This window comes from Thamnophis sirtalis, unplaced genomic scaffold (genome assembly GCF_051295495.1).
Source record: "Thamnophis sirtalis isolate CommonGarterSnake01/CBP01778 unplaced genomic scaffold, rThaSir2_p1.2 scaffold_5, whole genome shotgun sequence".
Taxonomy (NCBI): domain Eukaryota; kingdom Metazoa; phylum Chordata; class Lepidosauria; order Squamata; family Natricidae; genus Thamnophis; species Thamnophis sirtalis.
In genome coordinates this window covers 109789736-109813633 of record NW_028261385.1, presented here as the reverse complement: position 1 = coordinate 109813633, position 23898 = coordinate 109789736, and the positions used below count along the sequence as shown (strand labels likewise).

Sequence of the window (23898 nt, the reverse complement as noted above, 5' to 3'; positions counted from 1 at the left end):
GAAACTGGACTTTGTTTTTTCATTGAAGACATTTTGCATCTCATCCAAGAAGCTTCTTTAGAGCGCTGACTTTAGAGTTGGTTATTGTGCATTATGCTGCTTTCTCTTTAGGTATATACATTTAATCTAATTTAATTTAATCTAACACCTGTATGCACAGAAAAGAAAGCCATTGGCAAGAGCTTTTCTGGAACATAAAATTTGGAGGCTACAGGGGGATTACCTAATGGAGGGCTGGAGTACCTTGGACTAAATCTCTTGCCAACATTGTCTGGGTCGGGTCATGTTTTTCTTGCACTGTATTAGTGTGAAACTGGCATTAGCACAGAAGAGTACCATAAGGATACAATGTATATATATCCATCACAAATGTGGACCTGGAATGTGCCAGCCCTGATTAGATTAATGGAATGAGGAAATTAAATAAACGTATGACAACCTCACAGCAGGATAAAGTGGTACCTTCCAATTTTCTGAAATGTTGCATCTTCTCTTGTACATCCAGGAGAGCAGCGGTAGATTGTAGGAAATGAAGAGCATTTGATTACAGTGATTGACCAGGAGCCGTATGCAAATATGAATGTGATGTGAAGATAGCCAGCAAATATATCTTTTCCCCTGCAGAGAGCATGAGGCTCCCTACTTCTTTGGGAATGTGTCTTAGCACTGAAGTAGAGTGCTATGAATCCCTCACTGTCAATGTCCTCTCTTGTATTATGGTAAAAGGATCCCTGTTGTACCAAAAGCTTCTGTATTCTATGAAAAAACAGCAGTGAACTGAAATAAGACACACTTGTGATATTGGTACAAATATATCTAGACTGGGTATTCTATAGATTGTCAGCCCAATATTTTGACCTAGCTCTAGTCTTTCATGTCTGGTCTAGGAAAGTAATGGACAAATACTCTTATCTCCTTCATATTAATTACACCTAGGGGCCAAAATATTGCAAGGTGAAAGGAACTAAAGAAAAAAGGTAGATGTGGATGAAAACTCACTGTCAGAATGCCAAATCTTCCCAATAAAGGGAAAAATAGAAGAAGGGCTGAATGTTTGTTGATGTTATAGAGAAACATAGTCCTGAGAATCTTAGCTTTCATTTATTACATACACACACACACACACACTAGATATGAGGTAAAATGTATGGTCACTGTTATACGTTCTTATTCCAAAAGAGAGACGTTCCTACCTTTTTGTTCAATTTTATCAATGTACAAATAGCAATCACTGACATATGTGGTGTTCAGAGAAGGCTATTTTGAGCTCTTACCAATATGTCTGGTTTATATATGCAGATGCTGCACAAATCATACCAGATGTTGAACAATTAAATTAGCTCAGCTACAAGACAACCCAGTTGTTGTTATATTTATTTTGTGATTGGGAATGATAGTGGAGTTACATTGGAGTTACGCTGAGAGTAGGATCTTTTTTTACATAATGGTGTCCTTATTCTGTATTGGGGCCTTTTAATGCAGAAGGCACTGATTCTTGAATGATCATGGATAGTTTGCTGACAGTGAAGATTCAAAACCTTCACTAATAATTTAGGCTGATATTTGTTCACTCCTTAGGAATAGACTTTAATTCAAAACTATGACATGTTTTTCCCATACTAATAGTTTAACAACCACTATTTCATATGATCTGAGATGAGAAATGCAATATGTTGTTTTTACTACATTTATATAATGTGATTGTGGTGATCAGATGTGACCTTACTCTTCTTTACATCCTCTGGAAAAGGTGCATCCAAATTCCTAATAAAAGTCATATTTCGGCTAGTGTCCCAAAAGTAGTACTACGGTGGGAGGCAGAACTGTCTAAAGTTAAACTTGGTGCATGGGCTTACAGTTTAGCACATTGATTAAAACTATTATTTTCCCCTCAGGCTTGAGTTCTCTCCCTAGAGGAGATAGTTTTGAATCAGTGTGGTTCAGAACCATTTCATAAAAACTCCAGTATCTTGGTTTCTCCAGGGAAGTGCTTTTGATGATGGGATATGAGTGTGCACAGTGCACTTAAACAACATATTAAAGATCTGAAAATCAACAAGATTGGGCTGTTCACAAATGCTTATTTGAGCAATCAAATCCCCCCTTTTAAAGCAGTGAGATACCTATATCAAATAACCGTCCCAAAAATTTGAAAGGTATTAACCTTAGCATGGCACAATGCACTTCCCACAGCAGTTTTGGAGGGCTGATACAAAAAAAAATGAGCTAAGATTGTGCCCGTAGACAAAGAGCCGCGGAAATTAAAGCTCACGGCTTCATACTGCATCTTCTATAAGCACTTTATAATACCTCAACTAATAAAATATCCGATAAATACTGGTCTCTTTTATGTACAACTACTGTTATCAGATCAGTACAAAGTAGTTTCTCTGAATGTGGCCAAATTTTATTATACTGTATGCAAAATTAGACAGACTCTAACTGCACACTAATAATTCACCATGAATCATAATATATTACTTTGTCAATTTTTATGTTTATTTTTCATTATTATTGTTTTTAATGCTTTTATTTGTACTGTTGGTCTGTGTCTGTAATAAAAACTGATTGCTTTATATAATATGATTGTCTTTTTTCCTAACACAGGATTACTTTCTGTCATCTCCCTTTCCAAAGCAAGTGGCTGTATGTTGGAACAGAGAAGGGAAATACACATATTGTAAATATTGAATCCTTCATACTTTCTGGATATGTTATCATGTGGAACAAGGCAATAGAACTGTGAGTTTTGAATTGTTCACTAATTGTTCATTTTATTACTATTCTGTAAAATGAAAACCAAATCCTCTAAGCCAGTGTTTCTCAACCTTGGCAACTTGAAGATGTCCGGACTTCAACTCCCAGAATTCCCCAGCCAGCATTCACTGGCTGGGGAATTCTGGGAGTTGAAGTCCAGACATCTTCAAGTTGCCAAGGTTGAGAAACACTGCTCTAAGCTATACAGTTAGATGCTGTGGTGCTGTTCTTAGTAATTCTCAACCTGATTTTTACTACAGTTTTTGACTTTTTGCATTGTAGCGATGTATTCCACTGAAAGCAAAGTACTACAACCCAGTCCCAATCTTGCTGCTGCAAAGTGAGAAGACAGTGGTTGCCTACCAAATGTTTTTAGTCCCACTATCTTTCTTTCCTTGGAATCTTGCAAGTTACATTCACAATTTTTGATATCACAAAAGCTACTTATTCATGTAGACCCCTTGAGCCTACATAAAGATGCCCATCTTAGTCTGCAGAACACATTTAGGAAGCAGATTTTAGGAGAACTTAAAATGTCCGGAAATTTAATATGGGAGAAGTGGGTGCATATGACTCACTGCTGCTCTGGAGCATGATTAGATGCCAGATGTAGTGAGTGAGTCAGTAGTGAGATAATTTTCTCTGATGAACCACAAGATCACTGATCATGATAAGCACGGAACTCTGCTATCCAGTCCATCAAGCTGTAGAGAGGGTACTGAGAATAGTAGCTGCCTGTCATAAGATATGTCTGCTGTCAAATTGAAAAGACTGTTTACCTGCAATAGTAAAAGTTTGGCTTCCAAGTTGACTATGATCCAGTAGATCGTCAGGTGCAGCACACAATGCATCCTGATCTCCACTATATTTCTTTCTGTTGCTTCTCGGTCTTTGCTTTTCCACTACTATGGCCTCCAAATGTTAGCTTTTTTCCTTGTTAGGCTCTGTTTCTTTATCTACTATCTAGTTGCGTACATTTGTGTTCCCAGCTGTTCTACTTGCTCTGCAATCCTGCATTATTTTTCCCCTCTCTGTTTTTCTTGATTTTTCTGAAGAGAGGTGGGCTTTTTTTAATGTATCCTAATCTCTCATCTGTAACTAATTCTTCCTATAAAACAACTCTTCAACTTTTTTGCCCCTCAGGTACTGTAATATTATTTTCATATTATTTTTCTAAGACAATAGTTCTGAAGGCTACATAAATCCTGTTCTCAAATTATATTCCTAGGACTTAATCTGCAATCCCTTGTTGCGTTTTTTCAACTTAATCCACCTCTATCTTTTTTTTAAATGTGCAGAATTAAGTACAGTACTTGAGGTGGGATATGACCAATGCCAAATATGATAGAATTATTCCTTCCAATGATTTAGAAAGTTTACTTCTACTGAATGAACCCAAAATTGCATTTCACATATTGCATTCTCCTAAATAGGTGAATTCAATTTTGCTACATACTGCTACAATTTTGCTACATACTGCTAATTCATACAATATTTCAACTTGTGATCCATTACTGGACTGGAATAATTTCCACTTGCTTTACTGATTTCTTTTTCTTCTATGAAGACCTTTGCATTTATCTCTATTAAATTTCATTTTATTATTTTCACTAACCTATGAAGATTATTCTCAATGGCATTCCAATCTCCTAGAACGGAGTTGCAAAAGTGCTATTTGGAGGCTCCATGTGGTCTGTCCCTTTTGTTGTTCACAGATCCGCCAGTGCGTGGGGCCAAAAGCCTCATTTGTGCACTTGGGGGAGGATTTAAAAAAAATAGCCCAAAGAGGTCCTTAAAGCCTTTCAGATTCTTAAGACTCCAGTTTCATCCCATAACATTCATGAATGCCCCTTGCTCTCTCCTCTCTGAGAGGACAATCCAGGCCTAAGCAGACTTTTAAGCTGATGTGATTGTGAGGGAAATTTTACACTATTAGCTTGCCTATCCAATTTCCTATCTCCTTCAGATTTGATGATAATTCGGTTTATCTCTCCAACTCATTAAAAAACACTGGAAGAGTTCTATTCTCAAAAGAAGGCCCTGTTTGTATCACACGTGGGCACTTGATATGACTTCCCAGAACAGAAACAGCCACCAAGTGAAAAGTTGTTTTACACTTTTCAACTTCATTCTCTGATGGGCACAGATTATAATTGTAGGATTGTCTTTCACATAAGTATGGGATCAAGTGTGTGGGTCTTCTAAAAGAAGTTAGTGTTAATTATTCAATTATTTCAAGACCAGATTATTTGAAGGAGATTTCTGGAGAGAACTCAGGCAATTACCCCACACAGTTCTATCTTCAGTGGCATCTGTTCAGGCTTGCATGTGTTTGTCTCGGAGAAAAAAACAGTGTGACATAGAGCAGCCCACACATATCCTTCAAAGGTTCGGCCCACTCCCTGTGTTAAGCATTTCCTGCTCTTAACTTTAAAATATAAAGGATGTAGCTCTTCAAGTGCACTTATAGACATGAGCTTCAAATTTGGTTCCCATAGCCTTACATCTATTTCCCCTAGCCCTAATGCAGTGGCGTGCAGTCAGGGGAGGCAGGGGAGGCGCAGCCTCACCACTGTCAATCATGAAAAGGAAAAAAAATGTAAACGGGAAAAGGCGAGTGCTGACGTTAGGCTGGCTAGCTGCTGCCACACCGTGAATGACTGCCTATTTAAAAAAGCCTCTAAAAAGCGCCCTCTACTATGAGGCAGGAGAACTACATGCCTCATCTAGTCTGTGTCTAGTTTTTAGGCGCTCAAGTTAAGCGAGGGTTAAGAGCCTAAAAAATTCCAAGGTAGTTAAGGCACGCAGTTCTCCTGCCTCATAGTAGAGGGCACATTTTTAGAGGCTTCAACTCTGTCATTCTGCTTAAAGCTGCAACGTCGCGCTCACTCTTCCTCCTCTCTTTCTCTGTTTCTGATGCCCCACCCACCCCACGCTCCCTCTTTTCCTTCAAATCTCCTTTTTTTTTTTTCTTTAATAAATGCAATGCTCAGGCATTCTCTCCTCTCTCGCGACACCCCACTGACTAAAGCACTTTCTTTCACCCACCTGAGCTCGCGGCAGCCCGCCTGAGCTCTGCAGGCAAAAGAAAGTGCTTTAGTCAGTAGGGTGTCGGGGGAGAGGACTGCCTCACCAGCCATAAACCTCACCGCATGTCACTGCCCTAATGCAACTTTTCAGGAGCTTTTTACATGCAAAAATAAATCCCTTCCTTAAAATGGAGCTGTTAGTAGATAGGAGTTAGTTTTAAGGAGCCTGTTAGATAGTCCAAAGAAATTACTTTTTGGTCTGGGTCCAAAATAAGCACTATGAATTATGCCTTCTCCTGGGAATTTTTAAACCAACTGATGGATTTTTATAGTTGCTTGTTATTGAATCAGCTTCCAATGAACAGCTTCCATTAAAATATGGATCTTTATTCAGCAGAGAGGGATATTCACAGATAGAGAAATCAAACTGTCTGGTATAAGATAGTCAACAAATGCGAGCAGCATCCTGGACTCAACTTTTGAATTCTGTCCATTTACTAAAAGTTTGTTACTGAAGAGGATTTTGTATTGTGAAAGATTTAGCTGGCCAAAAAAAGGTAATACAAGAGCCAGATTCGGCTGGAACCAGGAGAGAGTAACCTTTTTTTTTTTTTTGCATTAAGCAACAAAATGCTAACCAGCATAGTTTAAAGGATTAGTCTGATCAGGATTACTTGTATGCAGGAAAATAAAGGAAGAGAAACCAAGCACAGTGTCATTTATAGGGCCTACCCACCTTATTTAAAGCTAATCATCCAGAGAAGGCATTATCATCCTTATGAGCAGTCAAAGCAAAGCGTGCTGTGCAAGCTGCTTGGGAACAATTAATTGTAACAGCAAGAGCTAAAGAGCAAGTCATGTTGATGGAGATTTGCAGCATCTTCCTAAGCTCCTCTAGCCTGCAAATATCTAGGAGAACCATTTCTCAGAGCTCTCTATGGAAAAAGTTTGCATTACCCCAGATATCTCATTAGCTACCAGTCAGTTTCAGAAAAATACAAACTAATTAGGCAACAGACATTTCAAAAGCCCCTAGGAAGAGATTTAATCCCTCCTGAATTGATTCTGTGCAATAACTGTTGGATTCACTCTTTACTTGTATTGATAGATTAGTTTGTATATCTAAAGAGAGGAGCCTAGCCCTTTTTATCCTATTTCCAAGAAGGATAGAAGTTCTACAGCAAAATTCTGTGGTAGAAGCTGCTGCCAGGCTGGATGGAGAGAATATCTGAACAGCTGAACAGGCAGGCTTTAGAACAACCAGGGCCACTTTGGATTGGGCTTTCATGCTTTATCATTAGCTCTAAAAGTCCATGCTGTTCTCTAAAGCAGATTTCTTTTTTGCCTTTGTACACTCTGAGCAGGCTTTCAGCTCAATATCTAGGATCATGTTTTTCAACCTTCACATATATTTACAATATGTGGACTTCCTATCGTATTCCCAGAATTCCTCAGCCAGCCATGTTTACCCTCATAGAAAGGGGTTATTTAGCTGGTTCAGTCAGATTTTAAGGTGCTGGCCCAGAAATCAAGAGACAATGAATTTAAGACCTCTTCTAGGCATGAAACTGCTGGGTCATGCCTAGTGCCTCTTTCTCAGCCCAACCCACCTTGCAGGGTGGTGGTTGTGGTGAAAATAGAAGGGTAGGAGCATTAGGTACATTTCTTGCCTTGAGTTATAAATTAAAAAGGTGGGATGAAAAAGAACACTATCTCAGTGTTAAATACGGTACACATTATAATTCTATATAATTTAGATTCACATGTATATAACTTAATAAAATGCAACCTATTACATTATATGTGTGTATGAGACAAGCCATTTTTCAAAGGTCACAGAAAAAGACTTGCCTTGCGTTCAACACTGGGTTGCCCACCCTTTTAGTAATAATGCTTAGAGCCCAATCCTGTTGAGCTCTGTGCAAGTGCCACTGAGTGATTCTGATGGAAGAGGCGTAATTTGAAACAGGGGGAAATAAGTGATGAAGTTAAACAGAAAAAAACAGATAGAATTGCAACCCTTTGTCTTGCACCAAATTCATCAAGCAGAGGCTGCCAGCTAGCCATTTGGCCTAGTGGTTGAGGAACTAGGCTTGGAACTAGGAGACTCTTAGTTCTAGTGCTGCCTTTGGGCCAGTCACTCTCTCTCAGCTGAACTCACCTCAAAGGGTTGTTGGTGGATGCTTACAGCTCCAGGAGCATGAGTATCAAACAGATTTGAGATGAAAGATTTTGGTTGTTCATTCCTGGATAATTGCTTTATTGGAATCCCTCTTCTTTCTAGGTTTACTTTTGCTTAGAGCAGCCTTTTATAATTTGGCATCCTTCAGCTGTTTTTGACCAACTCCCTTAATCCATAGCCACAATCATTTTTTGCCTATGTCAGTGATGGTGAACCTTTTTCTTATGGCGTGCCAAAATTGTGTGTGCGCTCTCTATTGTGCGTGTGTGCATGCCCGCACCAAATCAATCCTCCCCACCCATCTGCGCTTGCACGTGTGACATCCCCCACGCATGCGCGCGTGACCCCTCCCCAGGTTCCAGAGGCTTTCCTGAAGCCTGGGGAAGGCAAAAAACAGCCCCAATGAGCCAACCAGAAGTTCAGTAATGAACTTCCGGTTGGCCTGTTGGGCCTTTTTTTTCAGGAATGAACTTCCAGTTGGCCTGTTGGGCCTGTTTTTCGCCTTCCCCAGCCTCCGGAGGCTTTCCTGAAGCCTGGGGAGGGCGAAAACAGCCTACCCCAGCCCTCTGGAAGATTGAGCTGATTGCTGGCGTGCCAGCAAATATGGCTCAGCATCCCACTTGTGGCACACGTGCCATAGGTTCACCATCACGGGCCTATGTGAACTGTTTAAGTATGTGAATTTTTAAAAGTTAAGTTGCTTAGGAATATATTGTGCATAACTCTGAATCAGCCCTATTCCTAGCTTGTTAAAGAAGATCATTATTGTATAAAACATTTATTGTAGTAATAGAATTCTTTTGGGCACCAGTTAATTTTTTTAAGCATTTATAAAATTGAAATATTCATAAGTATAATTGCATGGCTGTTTCAACAGCACAATCCTATGCAAACACCAATGAACGCATGAGAATTTAGTTTCACTTAATTCCTATTTTGGTCCAGTCCTCTACAACAGGTAGTTGTGAAAAACAAAAGTTTAAGATTGATAGAAATTATTTAATATTAGTATGTAGGACTATTCCACAGCAGATTATTAAAATATGTTCTGTGAACAAAAATATGCTAATTCTATCCATTTTTATTGGCTAGTTTTCTTAATAGACTTGGAATTCTGTAGACTGTGTCTTTAGTAAGGTGTTTAACAAAGTACTACATATCATTCTGTTTAGCAAGCTTAACTAAATATGAAAATTAAATGGGTATAAAATTCATTAAAAAGTTATATTAGTGGACCGTTCATTAGTTCCTCATCAAGTAGACTGAAATAGGTATACTCTCTTCCTGGATGCTATTTCTCTCTTCCTATTCTCTAATAATTTTAATGAGCATATTTCCTATTTTCTCACTGAAAATAGGATCATATTCAGTTTCATTATGTAATAGTCACCATGGCTTCTTAGTTGATTTCCTCTAAAATTATCTGCTAGTTCTACAAAATAAAAATAAATTGTAGTTGCTTTTTCTAGTTTCAATTTTGATTTGCAGATCAACGAAGATTCACCCTGGGCCTGTTGTGCATCTAAGCGATAGCCCGAGAGATGAAGGGAAAGTGAGTAAGAAGTACTCAAGTATTTCTTAGTATTTTTGTTTTAGCAGTTTTTGCCCTTTTGCTACAGATAATTAGGTAACTTAAACACACAAACATCCACAAAAATGGTATGGACAATACAATATTATGGAGAAAAAATAATGCATACTCCTTTTGGGTAAGGTTAAACAAATTTTAATAAACAGAATTTTACTGACCTGGACATACAAATACAGTAAATACTTCTGAACTGTACAATGTATATATTAATATTTTGTAAGTAGGCTGTTGGTTCATTATACATTGACAATTATGTATTTTCAATCAGTTTATTTTGTTTTGCTTGATGCAATGCTGTTTAATTGATGAATAAAATATTATAATATGCTTCAATATAAATATTGATTTAAATTTTTATTCCCCCTCCCCTTAAGAGCAAAATGTCAATCAGATCAGAGATGCTGCCTCTCCAAAGTCAGAAAGACAGCCTCCAGTAGTCTTCCAGAGAAAAGTAAACTGGCCTCTGGGCCACCCTGGAGATAGTCCAAGAATGCCAGCCCAATTAAAGAAGGAAGATCAGAGTCTTCCTTGGTAGATAAATCTTTGGCTCCATAACTAATAAAAATAATTTGTTTCCGCTTCATAACTAATGAAAAACAAAGGCAAAACATCTGAAAGAAAACTACTTGTTTAAGTAGATATATATTTTGGGAATCCCTGAATTCTGTAGCAGTAGAAGCTGATGAGAAAATTAACATGAAAAAAGTCAACTAACTGATTTTTCAAACAAAACAGGCTTCTTTTCCCCCCCTATCTTTTCTACCAGCTGGATGCCTAAACTTGGCAAGCCAAGCTGGCACCAGGAGTCCAAGGCCACACCAGAAACTGCTTCATTACCACCGACTAAAAACCATCTGTTCAGCTAAGCCATTCAAGATATCTTGAATTCTCCATACAAAGTATCCATAAAAGCATTTGAAAACTGTTGTAATAATTAAGTATCTGTTCATATTTAAATCACTATTCAAATTCTAAACTTGAGAAAAAATCTGGGTATCTCCTGGATTTACAAATGAATGTTTAGTCTAATCAATATCCTGTATTCACAATCCTTTCTAAAGCTTAGCTAAAATGGTGGACCAGAATACTCCCTATCAAAGACTTATTAAACTAAGAACCAGACTATGTCATTTTCATGATAGATACCTAAACTGGAAGAATGAGGAGCCTTGAAAGCATCTTTGCCAATTTAGATCTGAACAAACCACTAAAAAGTTGTGTGCTATTACAGGATTTATATGCCTTCCTAATCACGGAGTCTGGGAAGCTTTGCCATTGCCTTCTAGGATTCATTTCGAAATGCCTTCTCCTAGATATAATGACTTTTATGTTCCTTACGCAGGTAGCTAGTTAGATTGATTGCTGAGAGTAAACATAGGTTCAGCGGACAAAGATTGCTACCTAGCTAATTTCTAGAGATTTTCAGTCATCAAATGATATTCACTAGATAACCTGCTTGATTGAAAATGTATTATGAGGAAGGTTCCTTTAATTGCGGACCCATTTTGGTGGGCTTTTTAAAAGATTTAATAGACTTCAAGGAAAAAGACGTCTAGCAAACTTTCAGAAGAACTGAAAGCTACAATGTTTATGAATATGGAGTGTCATTTCTTACATGGCTGAAATATAGTTTTTTAAAATACATCTGTGGATATTGTGATTTTTCTGTCTACAAATTTTTATTCTTCAAATTATAATTGTGAAATTATACAATATGAGAGCTTCTTTGCAGTTAAATTACAAAGGTGGGCTTTGACCACTTCCTAATCCAGTTGAGACTGGGAAATCTGTTTTGATGATCTGAGGGCTCCCAAGAAACCTTGGAGAGTATGTGAGGAGTTTCCTAAAAATCTGGCCAGCACTTCTCTCAGTTGCCTCCTCAGTCTCAGGGTCTTGATACAATCATTCCCAAGACACCACTTGCTAGTCACCAATCCAAGAACATGGAAAGGAGGAAATGTTGTCTGGAACACCAGTAGAGAAACACTAGAAATGAACCTGCAAGAATATAAATATATAATATAAGAAAGGTATCCTTATAGAAAATTGTCTGTGAGAAATCCAAAGCTGAACACCTCAAATTAATATGCCTCTTTGAACTTTTCACTGTTCAGTGACTTGTTCAGCTGCACTAAGTTAGTTAGGGGTGGAAAGACAGTTCCTTTCTTGTTAAATTTATCTTTATACTTAGAATAATTTTTAAAGGACTGTAATCTGATGGTGTGTTAAGTTTGGGAATTGTGTGCTAAAAGCCATTAGAACATACATACATATATACATACAAACATACATACATGTATATTCACTACAGAATCCTATTTTTGTCATGGGATCTGGGCGGGAGGTATAGATTTGCTGGGGCATGGGAAAACCCACATTCCAAAGGGTGGCACCACTTTTATTCTATTAATTATTTTAATATCAGTTTATTTATTATCTCTTTATTTTTTATGCATTATTCTTATTTAGTTTAATACATTTTGTTATATTTAGTAATTATAATAGCATTATATAAAAAGCATTAGTTTTTGCCCATTAATACAGCAGTAAGATCATTTCATCATCTTCTCTACCAACAACAAATGTTGCTTTTCCCATCTGTTCCAGAAGTAGGGGAGATGCAGAGTTTGTTCTAATTAGCAGAGAAGGCTTTGCTAAAGAAACAAATTATCTCCCTCTTCTGGAGAAGTTTCAGTATTTCAGCAGAAAAGGAAGAGGGAATTCAGCACAGGGAAGCTGGAGAATAGTGGTGAGCTGTCTGGAAAAGCTTGGATGAGAATTGCAGGAAGTTGAAGAGACAGAATGTGCTGGGAAGAATCAGGTAGCGGAGGGGGAAACAGTGCCAGGGTGATGCAAAAGAGGAACAGCCAAGCAGAAAGGCAGAGATGCAATGAAGGAGAAGCATTTAAGAACACAGAGGGAGGAAATGGAGAGCAAAGTGAAAGAAGACTTAGATAAGGATGGGAGAGAAAGGCAGCATTGGAGGGGAGGAATAGAAGGAAATGTGGAAGACAGCCAGGCAATAAAGCTGGTGGGAAATGGAGTGGCAAGTGGATTCAGGCCAAGGAAAAGGTTTGGGAATATGAGGGGCATGGTTGCTTTGGGGAATAAATCGACCCCCTTTTCCCTATGACAACCTTCAAGTATTGGTAGACAGCTATCTTGCACTCCTAAGCCTGCTCTGTGTTAGGCTAAACATACCCAACTCCTTTAGCCGATCATATGCTTTAGCTGCCAGTCTTCTTATCATCTTTGTTGCTTTTCTCTGCATATTTTCTAGGGTCTCAGCATATTTTTTGTATTGTGGTAACCAGAACTTGACATAGTATTCTGAGTGTGACCTTACTAGTGCAGTAAAGAGTAGTGCTATCACTTCTCATGATCTTGATGTTGTCCCACTGTTGATATAAGGATTGCATTGGCTTTTGACAGCTGCAGCACATTGCTGGCTCATATTTAAGTACTGCTCTATTAGAATACTGTTGAAGAAGGTACTATCTGTTCTGTTGATTTACCTGATGATGCTTCTGTTTGCCTATCTTGTTTACTGTAAAGATATTTATTTATATAAAACTGGGTGGGGTCAGCATCTCTGACTCCATTTGGACACTGGCTGCGCAATTCCCTGACATATTATTGCATATGTTACATTTAGCTGCATGTGCTTTACAATAAATATTCTTAACACATATTAATTTGATAATGTTTTCTTTCCCCTCCCTCTTCTCCAGTTATTAATAGGTTATGAAAATGGGACCATAGTATTATGGGATTTGAGATCAAAAAGAGCAGATTTAAGAGCATATTACGATGAGGTAAGCTATTTCTTTCTTTTTTTTAAAGCACAAGGTATGTACAGTTTTCTGGTTTCTAAAATATTACAATGATTAATGTCTTTCATTTGTCTCAGACATGATGCATACTGAATGGATGGCAGCAAAAAGAAATAAAAGTGCAAAGCTCAGATGTACATGAGATAATCAAGATCAGTCATAATTGTGTTATGCTTGCTATATTCCTCTAATTCAATTTATCAAAACCACATTGCCATGTTACTTTAGGAGATCCAGTTCCTACAAGGCATTTGCTTCCAACCTAGTCATAGTCGCCTTCTCAAGAAGAAAATTGGATAATCACATGTCTAAGCTCTGTGCTCTTTGAAAGAAGAATGAGATATTGAATAAATATTTATTTAACATTATCTCAGATTTTAAATAGGCAGAAGGCATACTTTAGAGCTAATGCTCATTAATGTGTGAAACCAGATCCTCACAGTAATATGACGATAAGAAAGAAATTAGCATTCCTTTTTAAGGTAAAGCACCCTAATTCTTATTTCCTGGAATATTGTACCAGCAGGACAATTACTATTATTAAATGTTTCTTCTTCAGATTTTGTGATTTGTTTATACAGGAAATTCCATAGAAAGTTGTGAACATTAGAGAAGATAACATAAAAAGCCATACATTAATTAAAATTGTCTGATAAACATTTTTAAAAAATCTATATATGAAATGTTTTTAATTCTTTACAGTAAGCATTAGCACCTGAAAATTAATATGAATTTTTAAAGATTTGTAATGCAAATTGGTGTGGCAACAGGTTAGAACATGTGTGTGTGTGTGTATTTATATATACACATACATACATACCTCAAGATGGGTGTCAAATACAGTATTGTGAAATTCTTCTCGAATCTAAAGTAGATTTACCTAGAAGAACACTAACATTGTGGATAGGACTTTCTCATTTCATCCTTTTTGCCTGTCATATTTATTTATCATATGTTCTAACCTTTAGTACTGCCTATGCATACTGTTTAAACAGCTTTTGCTTTCTATTTAAGAAAGGAGAATTGACTAGGTTTTGGACTGAATGATCTCAACTTTCTAACATACTCTTCACAGAATTTTATAAATGTAATAAATTATGTTTGGGTAATCTACAGTTAGATTCACAGCCTAGATTCTAACTAGTAGAAACCCAATACTGTAACTCAAGTCCTAACCAAGGACCTAAAAGTAATAAGCAATCCCAAAACAACTTGAGCACTACTTGAACACTGTCAATATTAACAAATTTACCATTAATCAGTTGCAAAATGCAGCTTTACTCAGAATAGTTTACCTCCTGCATACTTTCATGCCATCAAACATCCACATCTGCCTGTCCTAGATCCTTGGAAAGTACTCGGTAGGTGAATAGAAATGCCAAATTCAATCTGAACATCTGGCTGATTATGCAATGTACTATAGTAATGCACAGACTGACTACAAACAACAGCCTAACAAAGTAGCATAATGGTGCATTGAAGATCTACAAGAAATACCATTTGCCTGCAAACAAGAACTGATGGAATCATAAAATAGAGAAAGTACCAGTAATAGAAAACGAAGAAGCTAAAATACTCTTGGACTTCAGAATGCAAACCAATAGGCACCAGCCACGTAACACCTCCGATTTAATAATTGTCGATAAAAAGGCAAAAAAATCTGGATATTGGACATGACAATACCTGGAGATAGCAGAATAGAAAAGAAGAAGCTAGAGAAGATAATAAAACACAAAAACTTGAAAATAAAAGTAGAATGACAGTGGCAAAAAAAGCAAACGTAGTGCCAATACTTTGGATATGGGCACTTTGAATGCAATCCCAAAACATCTGGAGCACCACTTGAACACTTGGACAAAAATCACCATCAGTCAATTGCAAAAGGCAGTTTTACTTAGAAGAGTTCACATCCTGTGACAATATTTTTAACACCATCAAGCATCCACATTTACCTATCCAAATCTTTGTGAACAGGTGAATAAAAATGCCAAATCTATTCTAAACATCTGGGTGACTATGCAAAAAAAAAATAAGAACACCCTAATTATACAGAAAAACACCTTCCTTGGTTAAGATTTGAATTTTGTTAATACACAGATACTAAGGCCTTTAGGTATGACACTCAGTGTGATGATAACCACTGAGACAACCCTTGCCAGTTTATCCCCTAATCTTTCAACTTCAATTTTCAGATCTTGATACTGTAAGATCCTCTCCAATTCTTTGTCTTCTATTGTCCCCAGGTATTGCCACATCAACATCTAGATCCATGATGGTGAACCTATGGGATGTGTGCCAGAGGCAGCACACAAAGCCCTCTCCGTGGGCATGCACGCCATCACCAGCTGCTCTTCTGGTTTCCAGCATGAACAGGCGTGCTGGCCAGCTGGTTTTCATGCGTGCAAGTGTGCTGGAAACCCAAAGACCAGATTGGCCAGTGCACATGCACACACAAGTGTTCCAGGTTGGGCGCTCAGTGCCAAAAAGATTTGCCATTACTGATCTAGATCTTCCAAGGCACCTGGGGGTAGAACAAGAAGCAATGGGTGGAAACTAATCAAGGAGAGAAGCAACTTAGAACTGAGGAGAAATTTCCTGACAGAAGAATTAATCAGTGGAACAGCTTGCCTCCAGAAATTGTGAATGCCCCAACACTGGAAGTCTTTAAGAAGATGTTGGATAGCCATTTGTCTGAAACGGTATAGGGTTTCCTGCCTAGGCAGGGGGTTGGACTAGAAGACCTCCAAGGTCCCTTCCAACTCTGCTATTGTATTGTATTATTGTAATTCTTTTCAAGCACAGTTAAATCTAGTGTGTTATGTGCCAAGACTTTATCAGTTTGCATTCACTAATCGTACAATATATTAACCTGCTCTTCTACTAAGTTTTCAACTGTATGTGCCCACCAAGTTATCATGATTTTAATCAACAACGACAACAACAACAGTTTTTCTATAGGTGTGTTCCCAATTTCATTCCTACACTTTACTTGCAATGTATACCAGCTTATACAAAAATGATAACCAAAGAAAGCAAGGTTTGGGTCTGGAGAGGCCAATTATAGATTTCTAAAACAAAACTATATGAAATCATTACATTAAATGTATAATTAAAAATATTAATATGGTTACTGAGCCAAGGATTGTACTGACCACATTTGATATAAACTGGAAATTTTCTTTAAATTTTGTTTTATAAAAAAAAAAACTAAAACATTTTCAAGCCATTTAAGGCTTTAAATATGCCTTTTTTATATTATACCAAACCAGAACTAAACCAGAGATGTAGACTTCATTACTCTATTTTTTTAAAAAGCAAGTTGATTCATTTGTCTTTAGCCATTTCAGCAAATTATTAAGAGGGAGGGTTGACAGGAGATAGGATATTTGTCTTCAAACAGCTGAAGAGCGAACACACTGCAAAGGATTCAGACTTATTCCCACCTGTGGCTAGGGCAGGGGTTAAATACTCAAAGAGCCATTTGGACCTGTTTCCAAGAGAAAAGAAAACACCAGGAGTCACAAAACCCTTCCCGTACCTGACTGTTTCCTAAGGGGCCACATAACTAGCATATGTAGTTGAATTAAACATTCTATTTTGTTCTGAAACTTTTCTTTTCTTGGATTTATCAATAGCTGTCCTACGGGGGGGGGGGGGGTTGGTTGAAAAGCTCAATAAATCGTGTGCTGGCACGTGTCACACATTGGTGGTTGTCATGCATATTTTGAGCAACATGGAGCCACAGCAGAGGGAGGAAAGAGCCACATGCAGCTCCAGAGCTGTGGGTTGCTGACCTCTGGCCTAGGGCATAAGCCTAGAACGGATGGCATTAAACTTTGAACATATAGAGATTAGATGTTAGGAAGAATTGATGACAGTAAGAGTTGTCCATTAGTGGAAAAGATTACCACATGCTGGCTTCTTCACTGGAGGTTTTCAATCAACTGAATAGTGAATCATGTTAGTATCTAGTGGACTGGACTTGAACTCTTAGATCTCTTCCAACTGTATGAGTCCAGGATTTGTTTGTTCTATGATCATTTACTGAGTGATTTAAAAGATTTTTAAGCTTTAACCTTAATCACAAATACCAAATCTGCTGCCCTGCTTTCTGCACTTGGCAGAATAGAACTAAATATTGAACAGTTATGCAAAGAACTAGCGTCTAAAAATTTCTTTTTATATATTTAACTGCAGCTGAGTTCAGTGGGATTTAGTTTTAAGAGAAAAGGTTAGAATTCACTGGTTAATCTAAAGTAATAAAAATGAAGGGGCTGTAGATGGTTGACTGAGTACAAGAATCTAATTTATCACTGGTAGCTATCAAGCTTTTGCTTGAACAGTGAAGGAGAAATTGGTTCCTTTATCAAATTGGTCTTACTATTAGATTTTTTCTTCCAGGCTTTTAGTAACTTCCTGTTACTTAAAGCCATTGTTCCCTGATTTCCCACTTAGAATCAGAGTAAGTATCACATTAACATAAGGAAGAGGATGGTGAAAGTATTCACATTTAATTAGAAACCCAAAAGAATGAAGGAAGCTTTTAGGAAGCTTCTCTTGTTTTTTCTCCTACCCATTTCATCATGTATTCTTGCTCTTCAAGGGGCTTAGTAAATTAATTAGACCCTGAGCATTTATCACTTTTCATGTTCCTGGTGTTAAACCTTGGTGAATTCATTCTGCATAAATTTGATTTCTCTAGAAACGGTCTCAGTAGGCATGACCATTATATATATTCTCGACAATAAAGAAAAGAGGATATCATTATTTCTGGGAGCTCAAGGTTCTCATTGCGATTTATTGTTCTGTTTAGGCTATTCACTCAATTGGATGGCATCATGAAGGGAAGCAATTTATGTGCAGTCATTCTGATGGCAGTTTAACTCTATGGAATCTAAAAAGTCCCCGTCGGCCTTTCCAGATAATCATTCCTCATGGTAAGATGCCTCCATTGTTGCTGCTATATGTAAGATACAGTTAAAGCATTCAAGTTCTGACCTAAGCAATGCGCTTGTGTGTTGGCCCTGACTAAGCAATGAACCTTGCTAATTTCAAGATAGAATTGTAGCGTTTAAATCTGGGATCTATTTATCACGGCTTTCATGATTTTTTAATTGGAACTGCTTTCCATAGGTTCCACCACAAAACCGCGGTAGACTAAAGCGCGCTCGACGAAAGCGCATACGTGACGTCATCACAGCGCGACGAAAACAGCACGCTGTGAGCGGTAAACTTAAAATTAACGCGTAAATCTAAACCTAACCCCCCCAAACCTAACCCTAAACCTAACCCTAAGCCTAACCCTTAACCTAACCCTAAACCTAACCCTATACCTAACCCTTAACCTAACGCTAAACCTAACGCTAACCCTTAACCTAACCCTAAACCTAACCCTAACGCTTAACGTAACCCTAACCTTAACCTAACCCTAACCCTAACCCTAAACCTAACCCTTACCTTTATGTGAATCGGCTTGCTTTAAAAGCGCTTTTTAAAGCACCCTTTTTTCTCTGCGGTCGTATTTGTCGCGCTGCTGATGACGTCACGTACGCGCTTTAATCGGGCGCGCTTTAGTGGACCGCGGTTTTGACGGGTCACGCTTTCAATAGTCTAGCCTGTTGTGAATAATGTGTCAGGGGACTCACTATTCTCTTTTTCTCCAGGAATCAAAAATCTAATAGAAGACAAGGTCTATACTAGGGAAAAAATCTCAGTAAAGGATAATGTGCCTTAGGGCTAAGGTTATCTGGATTAGCCAAAGACCAGCTTGGTAGATGGGCAAACCAGAAAATCTTTTAATGTGTGGACTAATTTACCTCTTGTCTACCCAATTGAGAAAAAATGTCTCCATATTTCTGAATTCTTGCCATATGAAGACAACGGATACTGATATAATTACTTACTGTGTAAATAAGGCGAAAATGTCTAAGAAAAAAAATTGTCCCATGGATAGCCTCCAAAACTCAAAGAAACAAAGAAAGAAACAAGAGGGCATCTTTTTTTAAAATTCCTCATTAGAATAGGAAGATGAGCCAAACTCTAAGGAGAACTGAAATAAGATTTTGCCTAAGCTGCCAAAATGTCTACAGCCAATCCTGCATGAAATATTATGAATGCAATGATACTAAAAATGAGAAATTCTTCAGAAAGAAAAGCTTGTCTAGAAAAATGAATTGTTACCACTGCTTGAGATGTGCTTTTAGGGAGCAAGCTTGCTCTCTTTGCCAGCTGCCTAACACTGCCTTATTCGGCAAAAGTTGGCATTTTACTACTAATACTAATTTATTGATTAGCCATTAGGCCACATCTGAATCCCCTAGGTGTTTCAGTTCTTTTCGATGCCATAGCTCCAGCTGAGCTCATGAAGTGCATTGGGATGTTGTTCTTTGTACTATCCCTGGGGTCATCTCCAATCCACGCAGGCCCCTGGAAACATGATCGCTTTAGTCTTGTAATTGTTTGTTATTGCTCAGAACAGCCATAGCAACTCTATCTACTGACATTATAGGAAAATAAATGAGTCTTTTCTAAACAATTCCTTTACAGGTAAGATTCAGCAAGATGGGAAAAAAGTTGAATCTTGTAAGCCCATTCTTAAAACAGAATACAAGACCTGTAAAAACAGGTAGGTGCTCTTCTTGATCACACTAAGGAGGCAGCTATGATCCCGAGACAGGGCCTTGTATCTGTTGAAATGAGGCCACTTATGTGATTAGGTTCACTTTTTTCTGCCCCTTCAACTGTGAACATGTATGGCACTGTTAATCAATGTGACCGTTTCTGCGTGTACAGGATCTGTAAGAAAAACTGAAACCAGAAAAATGGTTTTGGTTCCTTTTAAGTGTTTTAGGGAAGGATATAGAGACTGACTTCATACATTGCAATCAGGTGTAATTTATTTATCCTTTGTTTATTGAATAAGCTGTATATTATTGATATTAGTGAGGGGGGAGGTACTATTTAAAGGAACTTTCTTGCCGTCAGCAAGTGAGTGATGCATTTGTGATGCATGAGTTCAGTATATACATTAGTGATCATCTGTACCACAAGAGAGCCCACCTCCTTCAGCATTTGCCATTACTTCTGGATTGGACAAGCAACTTAAGTGTTACTGCTTTGGTTGGCCAAAGCTACAGAAACAGTGAAAACTGCACAAATATTTACTTTAAACATCACAGATATAAGAGAGAAATGTGATGATCTCATGAGTTTTAGAAAGATCACTTACAGTAGAAAGATTATTAGTTTTAATTACAATTTGGATGTAATCTCTTCATCTTAACGTGCAAAAATTGCTATTTCAAAGTCAATGAAAAAGTGTGAACTATAATTATTACTATTTTATTTTTTAATATAGTGACCCTTTTATCATTTTTTCTGGTGGACTATCTTATGATAAACCTTGGCGAAGGCCAGGTCTGACAATCATGCATGGAAAAGCAATTACAGTGCTTGAAATGGATCACCCTGTGGTTGACTTTTTAACTCTTTGTGAAACTCCATACCCAAATGGTAAGTATGTGTAATAAATTTAAATAATAAATAACACAACAAACGAAGAATAGTAACTACATTGCATGACATTGCCATGAAAAATTCCATAATCCTTTTATTAGGCCAACTGAAATTTTGTCACAGTTTCAAACTTTTTTTAAAAACTCTTCATGAGATGTTTAAAAGCCAGGAAAGAAAACAGTGAAGCAGGAAGGAGCTGATTAAGGGTTATAAAAAATGGAAAAGCTGGCAATAATTATAAAAATTCAGTTGAGCCAATTAAGGTACTTGCTCTGTCTATTTTTTAATATTATAGGTAGTCCATGACTTACAACAATTCATTTAGTGACTGTTCAAAGTTACAACTTTGATAAAAGTGACTTATGACCGTTTTTCATGCTTACAACTATTGTACCATCCCCATGGTCACATGATTAAAATTTGGATGCTTGGCGATTGACTCATTTATGACAGTTGCCATGTCCCAAGATCATGTGATCACCTTTTGCGACTTTCTTAGAAGCAAAGTCAATGGGGAAGACAGATTCAACCATGTTACTAACTTAATAACTGCAGTGATTCACTTAGCAACTGTGGCAAGAAAAGTTGTAAAATGGGGCAAAATTCAATTAAATGTTTCACTTAGCAACATAAATTTGGGCTCAATTGTGGTTGTAATTCGAGGACTACCTGTATTAGGTATTTTGAAACAAAAACTGAGAAGAATTAATTTAAAATAGAGGAAAGAAAGAAGAAAAAAAGAAAACAAAGAAAAAGCCAAAAGTGAAAAAAGAAAGGAAATAGAAAGAAGTAACTTCTAATTTTGTTTACAAGTTCAAATATAAAATTACATACTTTTTGGTTACAAAAACCCTCTTTTGTTATCCGTTTTTTTCTAATCATAACATAAATCATAAATTTGTTTTTTCATCCAAAAAGTCTATAAGGAATTTCCAATCAACAACAAATATAGATGTTGTCTTTTCTCTAATTAAGCCATCTCTGCAAATTTCATCATTTTCACCTACCATTCCTCCATTGTGCCAGATTTTCCATGTTTCTGCATATGATAATGTTGCTACAGTTATCATAAATAAAAACAAAGTTCTATGACTTTTTCCCAACTATTTATCCATCAGTCCAAAAAGAAAAACCTTAATTTCTGTGGATTTGATTTACTGCAATTTTAAGAACTAATCTGACAGCAATGTGTTATCATCTGTGAAGAATCGGGACCATACATGAAGTTCAAGTTAAGAAGGTTCATTGCTCAAGCCTATACACAAGAATCTAGTTAACTAACTGTCAACACTAAACTGGTGCTAGATGAGCGTTAATAAAATTTAAAGGGGGGTGGACTTGGATAATATATGGGAACCAAATTGATTCCTTTCTTGACTCTGACCCAGGCTCTGCCTCTTAATCTCTACATTACCCTCCTCTCCAACCTGCCCTTCACCACTTCCATGGCTTGTTCAGAGACGCCTTTCCCTTCCTACATGGGCTTTTCAGAATCTGAGTTCTCATGGGAACTTGACAGAGGAGGCAGTGAAACAATTTCTAAGGAATCTTCCTCCCTGCCTTTTGAAACAACCATAGTGTCAAGTGGTTGTGGCTGGAAAATATGAAAAGCATAGTAGGTCCTTCCCCCTTTACCTTCAGGACTTGAAGGCCAGAATTGAGAGGCCCAGCATAATCAAGTGCTCTGCCTGCCTCTGGATGTGCCAGGAGAGGTTGGTTAGGGCTGATTCCTCAGGTAGCACGGTGTGCTAGGACCTTGGTCAGTTGTGGCTTCTCAGGGAAATGGTGGAATTGCCAAACTAACTCAGAAGGAGAACATATCTTTCATTCTCTCAAGAGAGTTCAGTTTCTTGGCAGTCTTTTTAGTAAATTAAATATTGCATACCTTTGCCCTTTCACTCAGAATATAGAATGCAATACAGAATAACAGAGTTGGAAGGGTCTTTGAAGAAATTTCTAATTCAACCCCCTGCTCAAGCAGTAAATCCTATACTATAGAGTCGAGTATTTCTTCTACTTCATATTCTAGTGTCTAGTTAATTTTATGGTCTTATTGAGACCAAAAACTTGATAGAGAGCCAGAATTTGTCTCCTTCAGCTATCAGCGGCCCTTCCTGTCAATGGGCATCCTCAGCTTTCTCATACAACTACTTTGCCTGTTTTCGCTGCTGTTTCAATAGGGTTTGTGCAGCAATTTCTTATAAAAAAATCCACAGTTCCTGGGACAGATCTCTCCTGCTTAGAGTTCTCTGGTAAAGCTCATACAAAGCTTGAAATAGGGTTATTATAATTGATATGTGGAGAGAGTTATTATATGAAAACTGTGCTAGCGGAAGCCGTGATGGCCAGTTGTTGTGGCCCGGCAGGAGCCGTTGGGGCTGCCGCCAGACTCCGACAGCGAGGGGGCTTATGAGTCGGCCTTGGAGGAGGTGGAGGACCCTGGACAGGGTGTCGACTCCGAGCAGGGCGAGGAGAGACTGATTGGCCACCAGGTGCCTTGGAGCCTTGGATCAGAGGGAGTGTTCAGGGAAACACTCGTGAGTTGTTGCAGGATGCACCCCGTCCAAGGGTTACTTGACTGAAGGAACAACTGAGTACTTACAGGAGATGATTGCGAGCAGCTTTTGCTCATTGGGATCCTCTCCTGAGTATAAAGGGAACTGTTGGTGCCACACCTGGTTGCAGGAGTCAACATTCTCATTCTCGTTCACATTCACAAATCAAGAGAAACCAACTTGGAGAACTAGGTTTGCTGGAAGAAGCCTGTTTTGCAGTGCTGCGTTTGTTTATAGGACTTTTATCTCTTTGTTTATTTTGGGCTTGCAGCCAATGAGAGCTTGGACTGATTAAAATATTCTTTGGTATGTCCGTTTTGGCTTTCGTTCCTGGACGGAGAAGGGTGGGTCAGAACAGCCAGTTATCTTGGCTGTAGAGACATTTGGTTAGTCTTCATCTCACCATTCATTGCTGGTTGATGGGCTGTTTACTTGA

The 23898-nt window shown here is 37.9% G+C and overlaps 1 protein-coding gene across 1 annotated transcript in view; it reads left to right on the top strand.

The window, feature by feature from the left end:
• The window catches only part of STXBP5L (syntaxin binding protein 5L), an 81165-nt gene that overhangs the window by 15023 nt on the left and 42244 nt on the right, over positions 1-23898 (top strand). Inside the window, exons 5-10 of the mRNA XM_014066966.2 lie at positions 2608-2742; positions 9457-9520; positions 13291-13374; positions 18206-18329; positions 19939-20017; positions 20750-20904. Of these exons, the coding sequence (XP_013922441.2) occupies positions 2608-2742; positions 9457-9520; positions 13291-13374; positions 18206-18329; positions 19939-20017; positions 20750-20904 (641 nt within the window). The remainder of the gene's footprint in view (positions 1-2607; positions 2743-9456; positions 9521-13290; positions 13375-18205; positions 18330-19938; positions 20018-20749; positions 20905-23898) is intronic.